Source organism: Silurus aristotelis (genome assembly GCF_946808225.1).
Source record: "Silurus aristotelis genome assembly, chromosome: 11".
Taxonomy (NCBI): Eukaryota; Metazoa; Chordata; class Actinopteri; order Siluriformes; family Siluridae; genus Silurus; species Silurus aristotelis.
The window spans coordinates 13,411,491-13,432,782 of record NC_139584.1 but is presented as its reverse complement, the minus strand read 5'-3'; the positions used below and the strand labels follow the sequence as shown (position 1 = coordinate 13,432,782).

The 21,292-nt window shown below is 35.4% G+C and overlaps 1 protein-coding gene across 1 annotated transcript; it reads right to left on the bottom strand.

Moving 5' to 3' along the window:
• Positions 1-29: 29 nt before the first annotated feature.
• On the bottom strand, positions 30-20,983 carry slc38a5b (solute carrier family 38 member 5b). The gene is made up of 16 exons (XM_083553751.1): positions 20,770-20,983; positions 11,326-11,468; positions 10,785-10,854; positions 10,569-10,684; positions 9,746-9,819; positions 9,564-9,656; positions 8,386-8,467; positions 6,623-6,705; positions 4,407-4,465; positions 4,089-4,205; positions 3,745-3,824; positions 3,424-3,524; positions 2,824-2,948; positions 1,950-2,094; positions 1,687-1,790; positions 30-1,602 (listed from the first exon to the last, which is right to left on the bottom strand). Exons 2-16 carry the CDS (start codon positions 11,382-11,384, stop codon positions 1,498-1,500), a joined length of 1,413 nt encoding a protein of 470 aa, XP_083409877.1. The 5' UTR covers positions 11,385-11,468; positions 20,770-20,983; the 3' UTR covers positions 30-1,497.
• Positions 20,984-21,292: the final 309 nt, after the last annotated feature.

Here is a 21,292-nt window from a genome sequence, read left to right as displayed (position 1 = left end):
ATATATATATATATATATATATATATATATATATATATATATGGATACATAAGGGACATGGAAATTAATCAGTTTTTGAAAAAATATATAACGGACACCGTCTCACAATGGCCTCCAGACTCAGAGGAAAAACAATTTAACCCTTAATTCAGCCCTATTCTGCTCTATCGTATTGGCTTAAATGCACTGGTTATAATTTTTTTATAAGTTTAATTCTTAGTATGTAAAATCTGTGAAGATTTTATCTGTGGCCCCCAAAAAATACAACCTAAAAGAAAAGGCCACAGTAGAAGTGCTGATAAATACATGATAATCAGTGGCACATTATGAGCTTTTAATTATCATGCTTCACTCAATCATTGTGGAAAAAAATATACAGATGGATCCTTCGCTCTAATTCTACTGATTGAATGCTTTTACTTTAAAGCTATTAATTCAGCAATGAATTTTATTATAGAGGTTTTTTGCTGTACCTTTCTCATTCAGATGAAGTGTAATCCTGCTTAAACAAAAAGCAGTTGTGAAAAGCTTAAAACAAATCAATATACTATATAATTTGTACATTCTGCTTTACAACAACTGCCAGGGACTTGAGAACAACAAACTGAGGTATGGTATTGAATAAGGCTTTTAAAAAGAATCTGGAAGCAAGGTTTGCACTCTGAGTTTTTAAGGCACATGATGGATTTGTCTGTTAAATTTTTTTTTGCTTGAGGTAATGGCAGTTGTGTCAGAAACTTTAAATACTGAAAAGATGTTACATAAAATAGCTATTTTGCCATACATTTACTGTTAATTTACTGTCTTTATAAAGCAGCGATTGTGGCTTGAAGATATTTCTCATGCGGTATATTTTTAATGTTTCTTCCTATTTCATCATTAAGATTTTACTTGACCCTTTACTAAAACTGTGCTGTGAGAGAGAAATTTGGATAGAGTTTTCTTCTAAACATGAACTGTAGCTGATCAATAGAATTAAATACTGCTGTATGTGCTTGGCATATATCTATCTGTCCTAAAACCTTGACATGAAACATGGATTTTTTCTGTTTACACTGAAGGGAGAACATAAACCATTTGCCTTTTTGGAATTCTCTTACAGATCTTGCAAATTAACCTTTATAAATGTTGCATCTATAAGCAGTTGCCATCAGAAACCTAATTGGCATTTATCTCTGTGGATTGTCAAAGCAAATGATTGCATTCAGGATCTTGAAGGTTACCGCCTCGAAAGGGCGCGATGTCATCATGTTCAGCCAAGATCCTCCACCACAAACACTCCTCTATTTAATTTGAAATATGGTGGGAAGCAGGTCCTACCCTCACGCAGTAAGGAAAGGGACCAGAGATGAGATGGGCCCAGCCTATCAGTATTTTGTTTGTTGGTTTATTTGTTTTTTGCTTTTCTCTCATGTTCCAAAACTGGGTTTGAGAGAAGAAGACAGGTGGTGTTCTTCTGAGCAGACATACTGGACCCTTTGTGATTGTGGTTGGGAATTAGTGTCCCCCACCACTGCGGTTCTCTCCACTGATCCAGTCCAGGGCTATGAAGGTTAAACTCATCGTCATAAAGATGAAACCCAGGGCCGTGAAACAAATAGCCTGAAAGAAATTATTGATGCTTTAAGATTTGTCACATAAATATCCAAACTCAAATGTATGCTATTAATTAAACATTCAAATCACCTGAATTTTTGGTCTTGAGGAGAGTGGTTCCTGGTCTATTGGAACAATGCGGATATAGAAGAGGCCTGGAAGGATAAAGATCAAGCTTGGTGCAGAGGTGGCGCCTGAAGATAAAGAAACAGAGAATTCACAATACAGACTATATTACAGCGGATTTATTTAATGCTATTAATTTTCAGACAAAGCCGGGACTTCTATCTTTCCATCTGTTAAGTAAAATAGATGTATTTAATTGCTTTCAGAGAGGAATTTTTTTTACATACCGATGATGCCAAAAATGTCTCGGATGTTGGGTACAAAGATGACAAGCAAATTGACGACAAAAAGGAGGCACACAGCGATGCATATGTGACGAGCCCAGTGAAAAGGTTTCTTGGGGAAAATCAGTTGCAGCAGAGCTCGTCGAATCTAAATGAAAATCATATTTATGTTTACATCACTGCACAAGTTTTAAGATCATAAGATTTTTATTAATCTTTACACCACATCACTGCAGTTCAGTTCTGGGTTTCCTGTGGGTGTTACTTTGACATGTACCACCTATCATTTATACACCCCATCATGTCAATAGTATTTTCAAAAGGCAAAAGTCACTTTCAAGGTGTTGCCATAACCCTACAAATTTCTCACATTTTAATCCTTTCAAGAATTAAGTTTTATCAGCACAGCTCTAAAAACAGTACTTGGCTTCAAGGGCTCTATTAATGCACTCATTCTAATAGCATTTTTATAGTAATATGGCAGATTCTCCACATAAACAGGTGTTTATTTGCAGGCAACTTTGTTTCCCAACATGAAAAAATCAATTAGGATAGAGGGATTTCATGTGTTTAGGTAACATGACACACTGCTATAATGTGAATAAGATGTTTCCATCAAGTGACCTTCCACAACATTATTTAAACAAATATAAGAATTATTTTTTTTTTTGTATATAATATAAAATGCAATCGTTGGTATTACAACAATAAAACTTATGTAGTACAGCAAAAATACATCAGATCAGCAGTTTAGAGAATCTTCTATTGCACTGTGATTATAAAACTGTCATCACCAAATGCAGATTGTGGTTTATACATTACTGCAAGAAAAGTAAGTATCCAAATAGCAAGAAATGCTATATAAATAAAGTGTTACCGGGAAAAGCACCACAGGCACAGTCAGTGTGACAGCCACTAGTACAGCCAGTCTCACACACAGGATCAATACATCCAGCGGGTCCACTTCACTATAGGTGTGCAGCAGCTCTGTCTCTGTATTTCCTGTTCATGTCCAACAATGAAAAGGAGTTTACTTTCCATGATAAATAGTCAATAAAAATTAATCACATGAAGGTAGATATTTTAGACTAAAACATACTGGATGGATGTAGGGCATCCTGGTAAATCTATTCAAAAAGTAAAATACATACAGGTTTTTATATATATATATTTATATATATATATTTATTTATTTATTTATTTTTCTTCTGCATATATGCATTTAATAATTCTATTTTACTGTTTAAGGAAATCATATGAATATACCAGACTCTTTTCATCACAGTATTTCCAGGTTGGTAAGAGTCAAAAAGATTTTTATGCATTCTGAAAAGATAAAATGACTAAGTATGCAATGGGCAAAAAAGATATTTTGACCAAAACACATTTTCCCTGGCCACCACACACATAACAAATTGGGATACTGCAGTGCACAAATAAATATAAGGTACGGTGAGTTCAGATATAGAAGTCTCACCATAAAAGGTGAGGTATCCAAAGATTGCGGTCATCAGGTACATTACAAACATGCTTAGGATGGATACATTGGCGATGGCCTGCATACGTCGCTTACTTGGGCTGTTTAGGAAACAAAAAGAAATGTCAACATTATTCATCAGTTATATCTCTCAAAAACAATTTATATCCAAAATCATTGAAAATGGCATATTTTTAAAACTGTTTTATAATATTTCTGTAACTAATCTTCGAATGATTTTTAGTTGCTCCAATGGCTCACATGGTAAATTCTTGAAATTCTTTACATTTGTTCAGTTGTAGCATGTGCTCCTAAACATACTTGCGCAATTCAGTGTAGATAGGCAGCACTTCAGGGTGGCACACAAATGCAAAGGCCAAAATGGGAACTGTATAGGCCGTCTGCAAGACAGAATAAAATAAGGTAATAAGAGTAGGGACTACTATATAAGTGGTGTAGTCCAAGTGAAAGCATTCTGAAAGCATTGCACAGCTTCCAAACTGTCACCTGCCACCAAAATCAGGCCAATAGTTACGTGAAAGCTTTACCGGATTACTGGATAACTTTTCTTTCAAATACTGTAAATAGCCTTATCCCTTGGATAGATCTGTCATGATTATGTGCACATCTGTTAGATGATAAGTAGACAGCTTAGTTTTACTAACCTGCTGGTTGACAGTGAAGAACTTGGCCTCACATTCTTCTTCCATTGTGAAATTGACTGTGGTGTGATTGTTGAAATCTTTAAAAGGGCATGGGATGTTGAACTTCTTGTAGATGACCTAGATCAAAATGACACAAATAAGGAAGAAAAAGAGAAAGAGGGGAAGGATGATTGGTAACAGTAGACACTGAGTAAGAGTGAAAGTAACGTGGACTAAGAATATTTAGAATTCTTGTAGTAGGTTACAATAATGTTTAAAGCATTTTTTATATATTTATTTTAGAGATTTTTAGAGATTTTTTCCCGATCAGATACTCACTGAGATGAGGAAGAAAACCATACAAGTGAGTGAGAACCCACTGGTGTAGCCCAGGTACCCTATAGACACACATGCCACAATTTCACATTAACTGTATGAAACTTCACTATGTGTGCTAAAGTTTTAAATTTCACCGCTGAAGTCATAGTCTGCATGTAGACCTGTGATCCCTAATTCTCCTGAAGTTCTGTTCAATTTTCATTAGGTACTTCTCATAGCTCTATCATGAACTTTTATTTTCAAATTTTTATTTTTCAACTCTGTTTACTAAAAAGATACCAATTCATGGAAAAGACAAATTAAAAAGTATATGTAAAGAATTATGTATAAGGAAATCTAAAACAATTATACTAGTATTATTAATATTTATAAAAGGCAAAAAAAACAACAGAATTGTAAATTGTAAATGACTGGAAGAAGGTTCTTTGGAAGGATGAGTCCAAATGTGATATTTTTGGCTCCTAGATGTCGAAATGTAGAGTAGATTTTAATACTGCCTCACACCCACAGTCAAACACGGAGGTGGAAGCTTAATGGTTTGAGGTTGTTATGGAGCAGGGAAAGTTGGACACTTATTCCAGGTGAAAGAAATACTGAACTGACGTGGCTACCATTCTGTAATACAACACCATGCAAGAACTACAACTTATTGGACTTTACCATAAAACAAGACAGGAAACCAAAGCATACATCTAAGCTCTGAAACAATATCTACAGAGCAAAACGTCTGCTGGGGTGTTATCTCTCATTGAATTGCCTGATAGATATCATGGAAAGAACACCTCTGCCATGTTTTAGAAGAGGCATGCCAAGTATAAAGGTAAATCTTTGTAGAAGCTAAGCAAAGCTTTTTTTAAAAAGTTTAACGTCTGTTTATGATCAAGTTTAACATTTCTATATATGTTTGGTCAAAAAGTAAATCTTCTTACAATTAATTTACTTTGTTTGTTGCACATAAATAAAATGAACATGATGTGTTTCTCTCTCAAAAAAGTTAGTGTTCAAACTTTTGTTAAGTACTGTATATGCATTTATATTTGTATATGCATTAATATACATAAATACACTTTGAATTTAAAATGTGTACAGCCATTATTATTCTATACACTGGGACACTATTTTTACTTGCCCGGCAGATTTGACATGAAAAAGTGAGGATATATATATCCTCCTCACCTTTTCCTATTAAATCTACAGGCAAGTAAAAATAGTGTATAAAATAGTCTAATAGAATAATATTTCCAGATGCAGTGAAAATACAAGATTTTATGTTACATGGTTTACCGTTACTAAGCAAATGGAAAAGCTAATTATTTGTTTTTCTACAGTCAGCTGCATCAGCTGAATATAGTTTATATCATTCATTGTTTAAATGGTTACTGAATAATGGAAACCATACATTATGACAAATGTGGTGCAAAATTTCATCTTCACCACCAGCACTTAAGATGTGCAATGCAGCATGTAATTGACAGTAAATCAAAATGTTGTCACATCATCACCAGCTAATCAGAAAAAACACTCCAACAGGAAACGCAGCATTCATACAGAAACTTCTTAGTCATTATTACATGAGGAGCCAGGAAAAATTCTTGTTTTGAAGCTTTTCATTCATTGTATCTAGAGAGACATTGGGTCCTACTGCACAGGATTAGAGATTGCGATTGTACATTGTTTAGTGCTAGGTGTAATTTAGTTTTATAGTTAAGTTAAGGTAGATGGGTGCTGGTTCACTTTGTAGGCAAGCATCAATGTTTTAAATATAACATTAGCAGCTGCACCAGTATTTTGTATTTGTTGCAGGGGATGGTGCAGTAGTCCAGTATAGAAATGATAAAATAGTGAAGAAGTGGATTTTTTTTAAGGAGAAACCTGCATTAACAACTCTGTGAAGTGAACAAGACAGCTGGTTGTTTCTTGCAACTTACTGCAAGGTTGTGTGCAGTGACAGATGGTAAGATCTTGTTGACCATATAGACTGTGGTGCTACAGAAATGTTCAATTTTGAGCTACACTTAAAAAAATAAATTTTAAACAGAAAAAGCTATACATAGATCCTTTTGTGAGAGGTATATGAGGGAATTGGTGTGTGGGCTGGGAGGATCGGGGTTTGTTGTGGGAGAGAAGAATATGCTAAATAAAATAAACATATTATAAATATATATAAATATAAATATATATAAAAAATATATTTACTACATTTATTATAGACTCACCAAGTTGTCTCATCGTAGCCAGTGGAAGAATAATACAGATAGAGACAAATATGATCAAATAGTTGCCATTCAGATACCACTGTCTGAAAAAAATAAATCAAAATAGTTTTAGTATTTAGAACTAGTGTTACACAGACTGCTGAATATTCATACTTCAAAGTTTCAAACAAGATATCACTCTAACATTTAACACTTTCAAAACCTCGTTTTATCCATTAAAATTTCAAAAGCCGCTTCATCACAACTTTTATAGATAAATACCTATGCTATTCGCTTCACTGAATAATATGCTTTGGCATATATAACTCAGTGATAAGCTGAAAGTGAAAGGGGTTAATAGGCTAGCACTGCTTACAAATGAGTCAAAATGTTTATACTCTTGTGACTTGGTGAACTAATTAGGAAAAGTATTAGTGAATTGAGTGTAGCCTTATGTTTATGTAGAATATATTTAAATTAACACAATATCCTACTAGAAACTAAACTAAACTAAAATAAACCAAACCAAACTAAACAGAAACTACACCATGAATTAAAATTGGTTTGAAATCGGTTCTTGTGGCCATTTAAGGTGAAATAGTATAAAAAATTTGGACATTTTGTTGTAAGAGTCATTACTATAGTAACATATGTGAAGTTTATGTGCTACAATAAACCACCAGTTTTTAGAATACATAAACAGAAATGCATAATGATATATTCATGCATAATGATAGATCCTATCTTTCTAAATCTCTGGAATGCACAGTTTTTTAACCAACTGTCTGTCTATCTCCTACAGAACAACCTCCATAATCCAAACCAGTCTGGTTTTAAAGTGGCACATTCCGCAGAGACGGCCCTTTTGAAAAAACTGCATACTGCTAGATCAGCCTAACTGTCATCTGTACTTATCCTCCTGGACCTTTCAGCAGTATTTTACAGTCAACCACAAGACTCTCTTGTCTACCCTCAGTAACTTGGAACAGCATGGGAATGGTTTGCTTCCTATGTGGAAGGTCGCTCATACCAGGTAACATGGAGGGGATCCACATCTGCCCTGTGAAGACCCACCACTGGTGTTCCACAAGGTTCGGTACTTGGTCCCCTTTTTTTCCCCCTCTACACCCACTCTATTGGTGAAGTCATATCCTCACATTTGTTTTCTTACCACTGCTATGCATATGACACTCAACTCATCATTTCTTTCCCTCCCTCAGATACCACAGCTTCCGCTCTGATCGCGGCATGCTTGACAGACATATCTTCATGGATGAGTGCTCATCAATTAAAACTCAACCCCAGCAAAACAGAACTGCTGGTCATCCCAGGTGATTTATCTAAAGATCCAGATCTCTAAATAACTCATCATGTCTCTTGCTATCCCCTTCATCCACTGCTCGCAACCTTAGGGTAACTATAGACAATCAACTGTCCTTTTCCTCACATTTTGATCTGATTTATTTTAAGTTTGTAATTTAGCATACCAGTGTAGATTTATTCATTGCTAGAGACTCAAAGCACTTTTGTTCTTCACTCTGGACAAGGGTGTCTGCTAAATGCTGCAAATTTATTTTAAACACATAGTGATGACTGTCAGACTATTGGTACACTTGGTATCAATAATGTAATGAAAACAACCCTTTATAGAACTTATAGAACTATTTTAAGTCAATAAATATCAAGATTATTAACCAATGCACCCACAGCACTTCCCCAGCTATATTATCTGATCTGGCAAACATTTTCCATATGAGTCAAAATGAGTTGCTTTTGCATCTTACCCAATGCTTTGGTGAAGCCCCAAAAAGGCTTGAATGACCAAAGGTAACTCATATTTCACAATGAAGAGATAGCTAGACATTGCTGAAATAAACACAGACAGAAAAAGAGAGAGATGTACCAAAATGTAAATGTCCACTTGATTTAGAAGAGTATATAGATTTGATCATTATCTATAATATGCTATGTCTGGACCACTTGGTTATTTACAAAGCCATGCTTCTCAAAGTGAGCTCTCTGATGTATAGCCAGGGCTTCTGATTTAAAAACTACCATTATCATAGTTATTATATTTACTACTGAGTTCTTATAATTATAAGGCTGTTTAAATAATCATTTGTATAGAATACATTTATCCCGAACTTCAATAACTATACATCAATAAAAAAACAAGTATGACTATAAATTATGTCATGTTGCATAACATCAGAATGTGACTTATTTATTGTTCTCACACACCAGGAATATGTATTGCGACAGAAGCTTTTAGATGCAACATCATACAAACCTGTAATAAATAATAATAGTAAAAATCAAAGGGTTTTATACATTGCACAGGAATATGATTACTGTTACCAATCATGAGTCAGTTTAAACCCAACCTGGGCATTGCAAGGCATTATTATTATATTATATATTATAAAATTTTGTCATATCTTTATCTAGACTGTCAATGACATTTGAATTTTTAAGGGGTTAATGTCTGAAATCATGATATTTCTCCACCAGGACAAGAGTAGGAACAGGTGGATGTTATGCAACCTGACACTGGTATTCCACTTAAGAAGTAGTGTGTGTCAGCATTGCCTCAAGTTTTCTGGCTACTTCTTTGATATGAATATACATTTTTGTACTCCAATAAGAAGTGGCTGCTTGATAGGGATATTTTAATAACAATATTTGGCAAAGTAACCATAAAGCAGATTTTGCTTAAAGGCGCTTTCAAATTTATGGTCAATCATGTGGTTTATTATATATTTATTTTGTCATTAGTTTGGCTGTGCTTCTTTTAAGATTTAAAGTACTCTGCATTTTATGACTTAATGCATGGATGGCTTGTCAAAGAGTCTCAGTTACCATGAATAACCAGAGCTTTTAAAACCAGAAAGCTGTTTGTACAACAACAAAGTATAAATTCCATTTCAATTCATAGAATCACCAGTCTTGTTCTCTGACTCACCTCCAATGTTGTGCATTGTTATGACAAGAGCTGCCAGTATTTTTCCCACTTGACCGAAAGCTCTTTTCCCGAGCTGCTCATATGCACGAATACCTGCACACAGAAATAGATATCTAACTATGTACAAACAAAGCAAAAGTTAATTCAGTAAGTTGTATATTATTATTATTGCCTTGTCTTACCAACGACTCCAGCACTCTTTAGAAGGAGATGAATAGAATAAGATGAAAGTATTGCAATGCATATCAACAGGAACCTGTAAAAATAATTTTTATAAATAAAATGATTTATTAAAATATATTTAGTACTTAATATGAATTAGTGCAATGCACTGAAGTGAGTGTAATTTGGTTTGATAAACAACAGGGTTAACAACAGGCAACCAAGTGTGTGTTTGTGTGTGTGTGTGTGTGTGTGTGTGTGTGTGTGTGTGTGTGTGTGTGTGTTTGTGTGTGTGTGTGTGTGTGTGTGTGTGTGTGTGTGTGTGTGTGTGTGTGTGTGTGTGTGTGTGTGTGTGTGTGTGTTTGAAAAAGAGAGAGAGATGACTGCACTTTTTACAACAAGCAGACATAAAGACCTTGCCAGCTCTGAAGCTATATTTAATGCTGCAGATGGAATTCAATTCAGAAGTGTTTCTGCATTATTACTGCTGACCAGTTCAGCACACAAACCTCTGATTTCATACTGACCTGTTAATTTAACAGCAAATACCTAAAGAAAAATTTAACATTCTCTCTGTTTGGGGTAAATTTCTGTTCTGTAAACGAATTGTACTAAAGATATGTAGCCTAAAACCGCTGAAAACATAAGAAGTATACAAATATGCAATACTACATGCTCCAAAAGCTGATTCAAGAGTGCACATAGTTGTGTACTGTGCATGTTATGCATGAGTCTGCATTCAGTAAGCCATGTGAAATTCAAATCAATGTGACAGTATTTTGCAGCATGTTGTGATACTGGGTGAAGCAACAGTGCACTGGTGATGCAATATAACATATTTACAGGAACAGAATTATGCCAGTATTAGACATGGCATATGACAGTCCCAGGATTCCACTGCCCATGATAGCGTTGCTGAGGTTAAACACGGACATTCCAAATGAGGTCTTCCCTTCGAACTGCCAGAGACACAAAGATATGCTTGAAAAGTCAATAACATTGCAGGGATTTGCAGCAAGAGAGAGAAGGGTAAGCTTTATTTATTGTTTGTGCACTTACATCTGTAAACTGGGGTTTTTTTTCCCCGCTGCTCTTATGTGGTATAAAGTTTTCTTGCTCTGGTGACAAACTTGATATTTCCAAGGAGAAAAAGAATAAAATCATTCAAATCAATTTATTATTAAGCTGGAAAAACAGAGGTTTTTGCTGCTGTTCTATTAAATCCTTCTTTAAAAAAACAATGACATTGGATTTACAATAGTGCCTATAAAGATTGTTTAATCATTCACTGTAAATGCTGTAATACACTAGATTGTGTATATTTGGGAAATTGAACAAAAAATGCTTTTGGCTGGTACAGAATTAACAAACACAATAACTTTAATCAAAATGCCTTTAGGTTTAGCTTTACTTTCAGGTTTAAATCTGAAGAGTGATACAGATTTAGATTTAAATTTTAAATTTTAAATTTACATTTTACTTTACTTTGTGTTTCACTGGAAAGGGTTCAAATATATTAGGTGATTAGATGTAAACATAAATTATGCATTAAAGATTTTTTTACAAGTCATTAACGTTTCTTCAGGTTATGGACACTTACCCATCCTCCAGAGGCTGGAATTCCTGATGGTGTCCATTTGATAGTTTCTGAAGTTCCATCTTTGTATATCTTTTTGTATATTATTAAAGAGAAGTTAAATAGGTCAGGTAAAGTTGGTGTGAAAGAATGTCTTCAGTGTTGATCTAAAAAACAAAACGATGCAAGAAACAATTAGCATTTTTTTCCTTTTTCTTTTACCAAATACTTTTTTAGCAAAAGCAGATTACATAAAATGAAAAAACTCTCATTATTATTTCATTATTATCATTTCACCATTTGAAAAACTTAACGTAGTTGATTAATTACATTGATTTTCTTTTTCATTTTATTGGGCCTCTACCATGTTTACGTGCAAAGAACTGGATAAGTTTTCAAACTGGAGGCACTCAAAGAAAAAACATGAGCTCCATGTGGCTTTTTTCCCACTCTCCAAAATTTGATTGGCTCATCAGAGCTCATGTTTCATGAGGACCTGACCATGGGCTGCAGACTATTTTCTCATGCCTAAGAATTTCCATACACAGCTGAACTAAATGTCGAATCCCTTTCTTTTGTTAAATATGTTGAGACATATGCATAATTCCCAGGGTGAACCAGCAGTAGAATATGAGGCCTACTACAATGATTTCATTTTTTTCCTGAAGGTGTAAAAAATGCTGAATAAAGCAATATTTGTTCTCTCTCTGTGTTGGTCAGTTGTGAAAAGTTGTGGGGGAAAAACTCAACACAGCACATTGCTGTTTAATATGAAATTCATGCTTAGATTCAGTCTACTGTTTTTCGCTGCACTTGAATTGGCTACGTGGCTTAGAAGCCTAAAGTTTGGAGGATGTCCAGACAAGCCTGCCAGCTGTAACTCCCACACACTTTTTTAGTTTTCTGATCTCTGCCTTGTAGGCTGATGTCTAGTACATTTGATAATGTTGTTTTAGTGCCTTCTTGTTCACACATGGCTTTTCACATGCTTGTCTTTCCATATGCACACATGCACACAGTGCTCAAATTGAGTCAAGTCTTATGGGGGGGGTCCCAGTTGTTGTGTAATTCATATATTTTTTTACTAAAATCATCTTGGGAACCCCTAAGTCTATTTTTTACTTGTCATGGAGGGTCACTAATGCCTTTTGGGGGGTTCCAGATCCCCCCAGCCCTCCCTCAATTCGAGAACTGCATGCACGTGAACATACAGATGGGTGACAAATGAAAGGAAAAACATCATGAACTATTAGGGTGAGCACACATTTACAGAACAGCTCAAAAAATATACAATATACCTTGCCTTGTAAGTCTCAGGAACTATACAGGAGAGATTACCACTATTGTTGTTGGTGTATACACTAGCTGGTGTTTTGATGGTAGGGTTGTCTAACATCTAGCATTCAATGTACAGTGCAGACCAAAATCTCCTAAAAGTGTTCCACTGTGGTATGACTGGGTGAAGATGATGGTCATAGCGTATAATTGATATCATTTTCATACTAGTAATAGCACTCAATAAGCCCTTGTGCCCTATGATTGTTAAATTCTTATCCTGGAATAGACTATTGACATCAGACAAGAAGTTCTTATGATAAATTGATCAGTCAGAAGATATTTGTACTGATTTACAGTGGCACTTTCCTCTAAGAAGAAACGTTGACAAACTATGTCAGCAAACTGCCTCTACAACATAATATTTTTTCTACCTTCTGTTGAGCTTCATTCTAGAATTTAAACTAAGGAAAATATCTCTTCACACAGTATGTTCTTAAACAGTAAATTCCTAAAGAGTAAAAGAATATTATATCTAGCATATTATACAGCAAAGAGTCATACTGCACATAAACATTCAACAGATATGTTATAAATCTATTCAGTGAAGTTATATACAGTGAGGAAAACAAGTATTTGAACACCCTGCTATTTTGCAAGTTCTCTCGCTTAGAAATCATGGAGGGGTCTGAAATTGTCATCGTAGGTTCATGTCTACTGTGAGAGACATAATCTAAAAAAAAAAAATTCAGAAATCACAATGTATGATTTTTTAACTATTTATTTGTATGATACAGCTGCAAATAAGTATTTGAACACCTGAGAAAGTCAATGTTAATATTTGGTACAGTAGCCTTTGTTTGCAATTACAGAGGTCAAACGTTTCCTGTAGTTTTTCACCAGGTTTGCACACACTGCAGGAGGGATTTTGGCCCACTCCTCCACACAGATCTTCTCTAGATCAGTCAGGTTTCTGGCCTGTTGCTGAGAAACACGGAGTTTGAGCTCCCTCCAAAGATTCTCTATTGGGTTTAGGTCTGGAGACTGGCTAGGCCACGCCAGAACCTTGATATGCTTCTTACAGAGACACTCCTTGGTTATCCTGGCTGTGTGCTTCGGGTCATTGTCATGTTGGAAGACCCAGCCTCGACCCATCTTTAATGCTCTAACTGAGGGAAGGAGGTTGTTCCCCAAAATCTCACAATACATGGCCCCGGTCATCCTCTCCTTAATACAGTGCAGTCGCCCTGTCCCATGTGCCGAGAAACACCCCCAACGCATGATGCTTCCACCCCCATGCTTCACAGTAGGGATGGTGTTCTTGGGATGGTACTCATTATTCTTCTTCCTCCAAACACGTTTAGTGGAATTATGACCCAAAAGTTCTATTTTGGTCTCATCTGACCACATGACTTTCTCCCATGACTCCTCTGGATCATCCAAAGGGTCATTGGCAAACTTAAGACGTGCCTGGACATGTGCTAATTTAAGCAGGGGAACCTTATGTGCCATGCATGATTTCAAACCATGACGTCTTAGTGTATTACCAACAGTAACCTTGGAAACGGTGGTCCCAGCTCTTTTCAGGTCATTGACCAGCTCCTCCTGTGTAGTTCTGGGCTGATTTCTCACCTTCCTTAGGATCAATGAGACCCCACGAGGTGAGATCTTGCATGGAGCCCCAGTCCGAGGGAGATTGACAGTCATGTTTAGCTTCTTCCATTTTCTAATGATTGCTCCAACAGTGGACCTTTTTTTACCAAGCTGCTTGGCAATTTCCCCATAGTCCTTTTCAGCCTTGTGGAGGTGTACAATTTTGTCTCTAGTGTCTTTGGACAGCTCTTTGGTCTTGGCCATGTTAGGAGTTGGATTCTTACTGATTGTATGGGGTGGACAGGTGTCTTTATGCAGCTAACGACCTCAAACAGGTGCATCTAATTTAGGATAATAAATGTAGTGCAGATGGACATTTTAAAGGCAGACTAACAGGTCTTTGAGGGTTAGAATTCTGATAGACAGGTGTTCAAATACTTATTTGCAGCTGTATCATACAAATAAATAGTTTAAAAATCATATATTGTGATTTCTGGATTTTTTCCTCACTGTACATCATGGGAATTCCTACTGCAAGGTCAGTAACAGGTTCAGTTATAAAAAACATTATGCTTTGTGGCTCATAGACATTAGACTGCTTGCTAAGGCATGAGCAGATCAAAAAAGCTTGTGGATGTACTAAAAATAGACTTTTATTTTTATTTAAATAATCTTCAGCAAAAAAATTAATTTTACCTAAACATTTTACCTTTACATTTTCTGCCGTTACATTAAAATAGCGGATTACATTAAAAGCCACCAAACACACAAACGATAATAAAAAAAATTGCATGAAACAATTGTTTCAAAAAGTTGTTCAATTCTTGACCGAAACACCAAAAACTGTTCAACTTCTCTGTAGATAGATCTACAGATGGATCAACCTAAATGTATCCCCAAATTCTTGCCTCTGACAAAGTTTAGAACAATTTCTGCAGATAGTATATGGAGTGAATCTCCCAAACATTTGCCTCAAAAAGCATATCCTACTGTCTTATTCCACTCTTTTTTTTTTTTATAACTGGGTGTCTATGAATATTTTAAACAAAATGTTCAGTGACAAAATGTTTCTCTTTGGCTTTTAGGCACCTCATGTTATCAGTTTCTGAGAGCTGTTAGATCTTGTTCATCCCCGGAAACTAGTGAACTGTAGTACTTTGCTGATGAGTAGACTAATGGAAGATTCTATTGCGATTGCAAAGTTGCAGAGTTACATGCAACTTTATCTTTCATTGACAGCAGGTCGCATGTCCATCATAACAATCACAAGCTGATCAAATCTACTACATGCACACACAAAAAACTAGCTTTACTTTTGATAGTCAAGACTGTATCAGACTAATTTAGGATATCCCTATTTAGAGACACATGATACGGTAAGCTCTTGGCAGAGTAAAGAAATTACTCTGGGTATCAAGCAATGTATCCTGTTACCCTGTCACACACAAAGGCATGAACATCAGTACAGATGCACTCACTGGCCTTACATATTAGGCTCCCTACAAGGTATTTAATATGGGGTTGAGCCTATGTCTTCCACATAGAACTTTCTCAGAGGGAAAAGGATTTTCACTACTAATGCATGAACATTTGTCGAAGAAAACAAACAGACTTCACATGCGTTGACGTTCAATATGCATTTCATATGCACTCAGGGTCTAAATGTTAAAATTGTTATGCATTACTTAAATATCAGCAGTCACAGAACAGGTGAGCGGGAGTAACAGTGTTACAGTTGTTACCGGCAGATTTAAGCACAGTTAAATCGGTGTAACCAATGGCCCATCCATTTTTTTTTTAAAACATTTGTAATATTTATGTTAGGTAAATGAGTAATTGTTTTTGCTGGGAGATGCACACAGACTGTTATGGTGTAAATGTGTGAAATCCTCAAATGTGTTATGGAATCTGTGGGGCATTTTCATTCAGCATAAGCTGCCAGTGTGAATAAAGCAAAACATAACACATTGTTATAACACATCTAAGAATGGTGACAAACCAACACCACAAAAGACCGTCAATGGTTCTTACATTAGTACTGATGGTTTATATGGGTATCACTAACACAGCCAAAAAAAAGTTTCTCCTTCTACCCATTTTCTCACGCATTAATTTTTCCTTTAACCCTTTTTTAAAGGGCAAAACAGAAGCAGTGCCTGTTTTGCCCTTTAAAAAAGGGTTAAAGGAAAAATTAATGCGTGAGAAAATGGGTAGAAGGAGAAACTTTTTTTTGGCTGTGTTAGTGATACCCATATAGTACTGCACACCAATAATCTCTCACTTAAAGGACAGACAATCTAAAATATTTTAACATTTTACTAAATAAACTGTGACAATTGTTATTTTTTACTCAACTGTACTCTCAGTGGTACAGTTTTGAGCTGATTTTTGTTGTTTTCTTATTTTATGAATTTTTGATGACAAAAGGGTTTGGCCTGAGATGTCCCAAATACTTTGCCACGTTACATTGGGAGTTTTGCCAGGCTGCAAACAAAGAAGGATACACGCCTGTTCAGCTTTTGAGTGCTCCACAAGAAAGTCCAAATTTCTTAGGGGATAGATTAGAACGTTAACATTTACCTTACAACTTATAGTGTTAAATATGGCAAGCAAATTTTGTTTATACTGTCCCTATTTTTCTTCATACTTAAGCTATTTTTTGCATAATAGTCAAACAATAGATGTCGGCATCTACACCACTAGGGGGACTGAATAAACAGGTTACAACATGGTGGCCATAATTACACGGCTCCTTCTAGCCCTAACTCATTGCTACTCAATGCTATATAATGGTAGGTAAACCTTTTAACCAGTGGCAAACTCATTGAGCAGTAATCTTTATGCATTAAACATGTATTCTTCTGTGAATCCTTGATCTTGAATTTCACACCAACACACCTGAAACCGAAAGCCCCCAAAGCCAAACCTCTCTTTGTTATATAGTATATATACTATACTATATACTATAGTTATATACTATAGTATATAGTTCCCAACCACAGGCACTATTTCCATTTCTAAATTCTCATTGCTTTATTGTGTTTAAAAGCTGAAAACTGACACACAGAAGTGAAGAAGACCAAACAGGTTTGAATTTTCATTATTATAAAGGCTAACTTTAATTTAAGCGTAATGATAATCCCAGTTCTTAGTACATGTACTCTGCTTCTTTCTGGTCAATATATCTAGTTCAATAAACAAATAAAATAATTACAAATGTCAGGTTAAATACTTATTTACGAATGATTACCAACTATAGAATATTCAAGTTCCTTCTGGCTTTCTTTGTCTTAGCCTTCATTTTGTGAATGTACTTAGTGATGCTTAAATGAACTAACTCAGTAAAAGTGGCTGATAAAGGACTTTGTACTCTGTATCTCTAAATTATGCAATAGTTATGTTAATAGGATGTTTTAGGCCATTGCTCTGTAAAAGAGATAAATTGAAGTGTTTTGAAGCTAGTGGTTGTCATATATACACAGACCATACAGGTTATATGGGTTCATATTTGCACATTGTTGTCATTGATACAGGTTAAACTTTACCCCGACTCTTAGATGAATGTGGAATGTTTTACTGACACAGGCATGTAATTGTGTTAATTGTTTGGAGACAGTAGCAACTGATTCTTGATCCAAATGACATATATGACCTATAAATAAAACTAGCTCACTTAAAACAACAAAGCAGGAATGCACAATGGACCAACAAAAACAACTAAACAGCCATTTGGCCCCCTGCCTTAGCACCCTGGAGTGTCTTAGAAAACGACTGTTTCTTATATGGGCCACCTATGGTTTTTAAGTTAAACCTAAATTCAGATCTAATGAGCTTAGGAGAAAAGCCAACATAACAAAACTTGTGTTACTTGCAAGCAACTTAGAGACTGTACAGCGCGGTTTGCCAAGATAGCTGGAATATATATTAGTTTGGCAAGTTGGATTATGTTTACAGAACAAAGAACCACTGAAACTCAAACTGCACCAAAAAGCCCTAAAAATCTCATGGAAATATCTGCCATTAATCTCAACGTATACCAACCACAAAATGTCTCTTCCGTTCAGTGAGAGGAGGAGCAAAGGGAAAGGAGGAGTGAAGGGAAAGGAGAGAAACTTTTCTGATGCAAGACTAGCCTTGTTTTCTCACCCCTCCTCCCAGTGCCTCACCGATCAAGAGCAAAAAGAACCCAGTCCAGACCCATGATCCCTTGAGGCAACTTAATTTTTTTTTTCACAGTGTGCTAGTCACTAGACATCATAAGACCTAGTAGCCCCAAATCTGTCGAAGATAAGCAAATGTCTGTCTGATTACAATATTCTATTTTCTTAACATTTTAAACACTCCGTCTAAACGTTTAGGGGTTTAGAAAACACACTGGGGTGTTAAACTTGCACAGAGGGGGTGCGGTAACACAATTAACCTTCTTCTTACATCCACTGATAAGAGATAATTACATAATCACTACAAACTGCCACCTCTACTTCATGTTCTGCCTTCTGTATTTATAGTTAACTGTTGCTATGAACCACAGTGTTTATGTTCAGCTCTGTTGACTTGAGCAGACATTTTTTCAGCCAGCATTTTAAGTTGTAAGGGGAGGTGCTTACTTTGTGTATAGTACGCTCCATACTCCACACTTGCTACTCAAGTTGAACAGCTCTCCACCCAACATTCCTTCGTCTTTTTTCTCTTTTTTCATCACACTAGTTTGCCATAGAATCTCATGCTCTACTTGTCAAACCCGAAGTATTTAATCCCACACAATTTTTTTCCTTCATTTCACATTCAGAACATATTGGGCGTGCCTGTACTTGAATTTCTGTAGCCAAGCGATACTGCAATTTTTCTCTTGACGGGATCACAAGGCCCCAGACATATACAGATAACCCATGAACGTGCTCTCTGCAATTAGTTTCCATGAAACCATAATGAACGGCTTGTAGTACTTTGGAAAACAAAACAAAAATACCAAAGCTGGCCTTTTTCATTTTGCTTAAACATGTGACTGAGCAGCACGAGTTGTGCTCTCTGCATTCAAAACGTTATTGTTGATTACATGATGACCTGTCTGTCAGCACCTCGTATTTCTTTACTACCCTTTAAACTTCCTCAGATACAACAGAGGAGGTTGGATATGACCAGGACATCCGCTCTGTGTAACTGAGGAAGCTACTTGATGCAAATCAATTGTGCAGGCCACAACTTTAGTGTTGTCCTGCACAATTATGTTCCACAAGCCAGCAAAATAAATTAGCCACATTCCATGTGGTTTCAATTTGACAGTAATTTCTCCTGATAATAGTGGCATGCTGCTGTGTTCTCAGTACTTCTTACAGTGTGGAATAAATCTATGTATTACAATTTAAACAATCACAACACAAATTTTAACTACGTTTGGTTTGGGAAAGCAACACAAGGCTCTGTTTATCCTCTTTTCCACATGGGCTCTACAAACGTGGGTGCTACCAGCTTGTCACAGTACAGTGTTTTTTTTTGCTTGCGGCTTGTGGTTACACCCTGAACAATTTAAATTACGATTTACAGTCTCATTTGATCAAATTATTCACGTTGTCATGTTTAAATGTCTGTTACTGATTTATGAGAAGCCTTATGAGAACTTTGTGTTTTGTTTTGTTTTGTTTTATATATAGAGGAATCTTAACTATAGATTACATAAATCCATATTCTTATACAGAAAATGTGAAACATTGTATTGGAATCTGCTGAATTTTAGGCTTTAAGGAAGAAATAGTTTTTGGACCATTTTCCAATAGTAGTAAAGTAGTAAATGCTTATGATATTCTTTAAGTTATTCAAAATGGTTCCAAAAGAGCAGTGAATATGTGTCTGGCAACAACAGCAGGAAGGAAATTGTTACTTTTGAGAAATATTTTAGGAATTAGGTAATATAAAGCTATGAAAAAGGGTCTGAAGATACGAAAAAAATAGGTGAACTTGTGTGGTAGGTCTCTTAAGCTTTCTTCTTCCTTGCCTGCAAAAAACATTAGTAACCAAAGTGGCATAAACCCAAGGGGGTCAGAATGCAATTCGCCAGACAAAGATTTTTCTTTTTCTTTTCGATTTTTGAACAGGAACATGTTAAAATTAGACAACCATTTAGATTTAAATCCACAACTATTTATTTACTTTACTTTACTTTACGTTTTTATTAACAGTGTTTTGAATCAATGTTAAAGCATGATACAAAAACATCACTTTGTGTGACTTAGAAGTCATTCTAAAATAATAAAATATATATATATATATATATATATATATATATATATATATATATATATATATATATATATATATATATATATTGTGTATTTTTCAATACCTTCCTTTTTTTTTTATCAAACACAAAAAGAAGGGTGTTCAGGTTGTTATTCTAGTTTTCCTAGTACATCCAAATCAGATTAAACAGTTAAGAGATCGGCAGAAAGCAGTGTGCTGACAGATGATAAAGCCTTTAAAGGGTGTATACCTGCATGTAAATTCCAAGCCCTTCCTTTCAAGAAATACAGTTTGTTTTATTGCCTATGCACCCTGGGAAATTACCTGTAAAAAAAACAAAAAAAAAAAAACAAAGCTTCTCACCTTTTTAAAAACCTTTTAAAGTTGCAGTTGAGGCTTTCTCAAATGTAGAAATGGAGTGTTGTTTTCTTGACTGAAATATGTTACCTTTTACTCTTATTGAGAAGAAACCAAAAGAAGAGCGAAAAGAAAAGAGGACACTACGGATCCAGTGAAGGGAGCAAAGTGAGCAGGGGGGAGAAAGCACATGTGTGGCAGAGGAAAAGAGCTGAAAGGCAGGGCTGTTCACAACCACAGTCTCAAATTTCATGATGTCACACATACTACTGAAGTCACTTCACTAGAACAAGTTTCAACAGGAGGGAATGCTTTTTTTCCTGCTCATTATGTCTGTGCATACAATCCCAAAAATGAGTTTCATTCAAATAAAATGAATTATACCAAACAACTTCAGTAATTGCTATTTAATTAGGGAATGTTTGCTCATATTAATCAATTAGTATTTGTTTTAGTTTATTAGTTAGTCTCTTTAGTGTAAATTAGTCTAAGTGATTCAGCATTTCATACTTGGTAATAAAGCTATTTC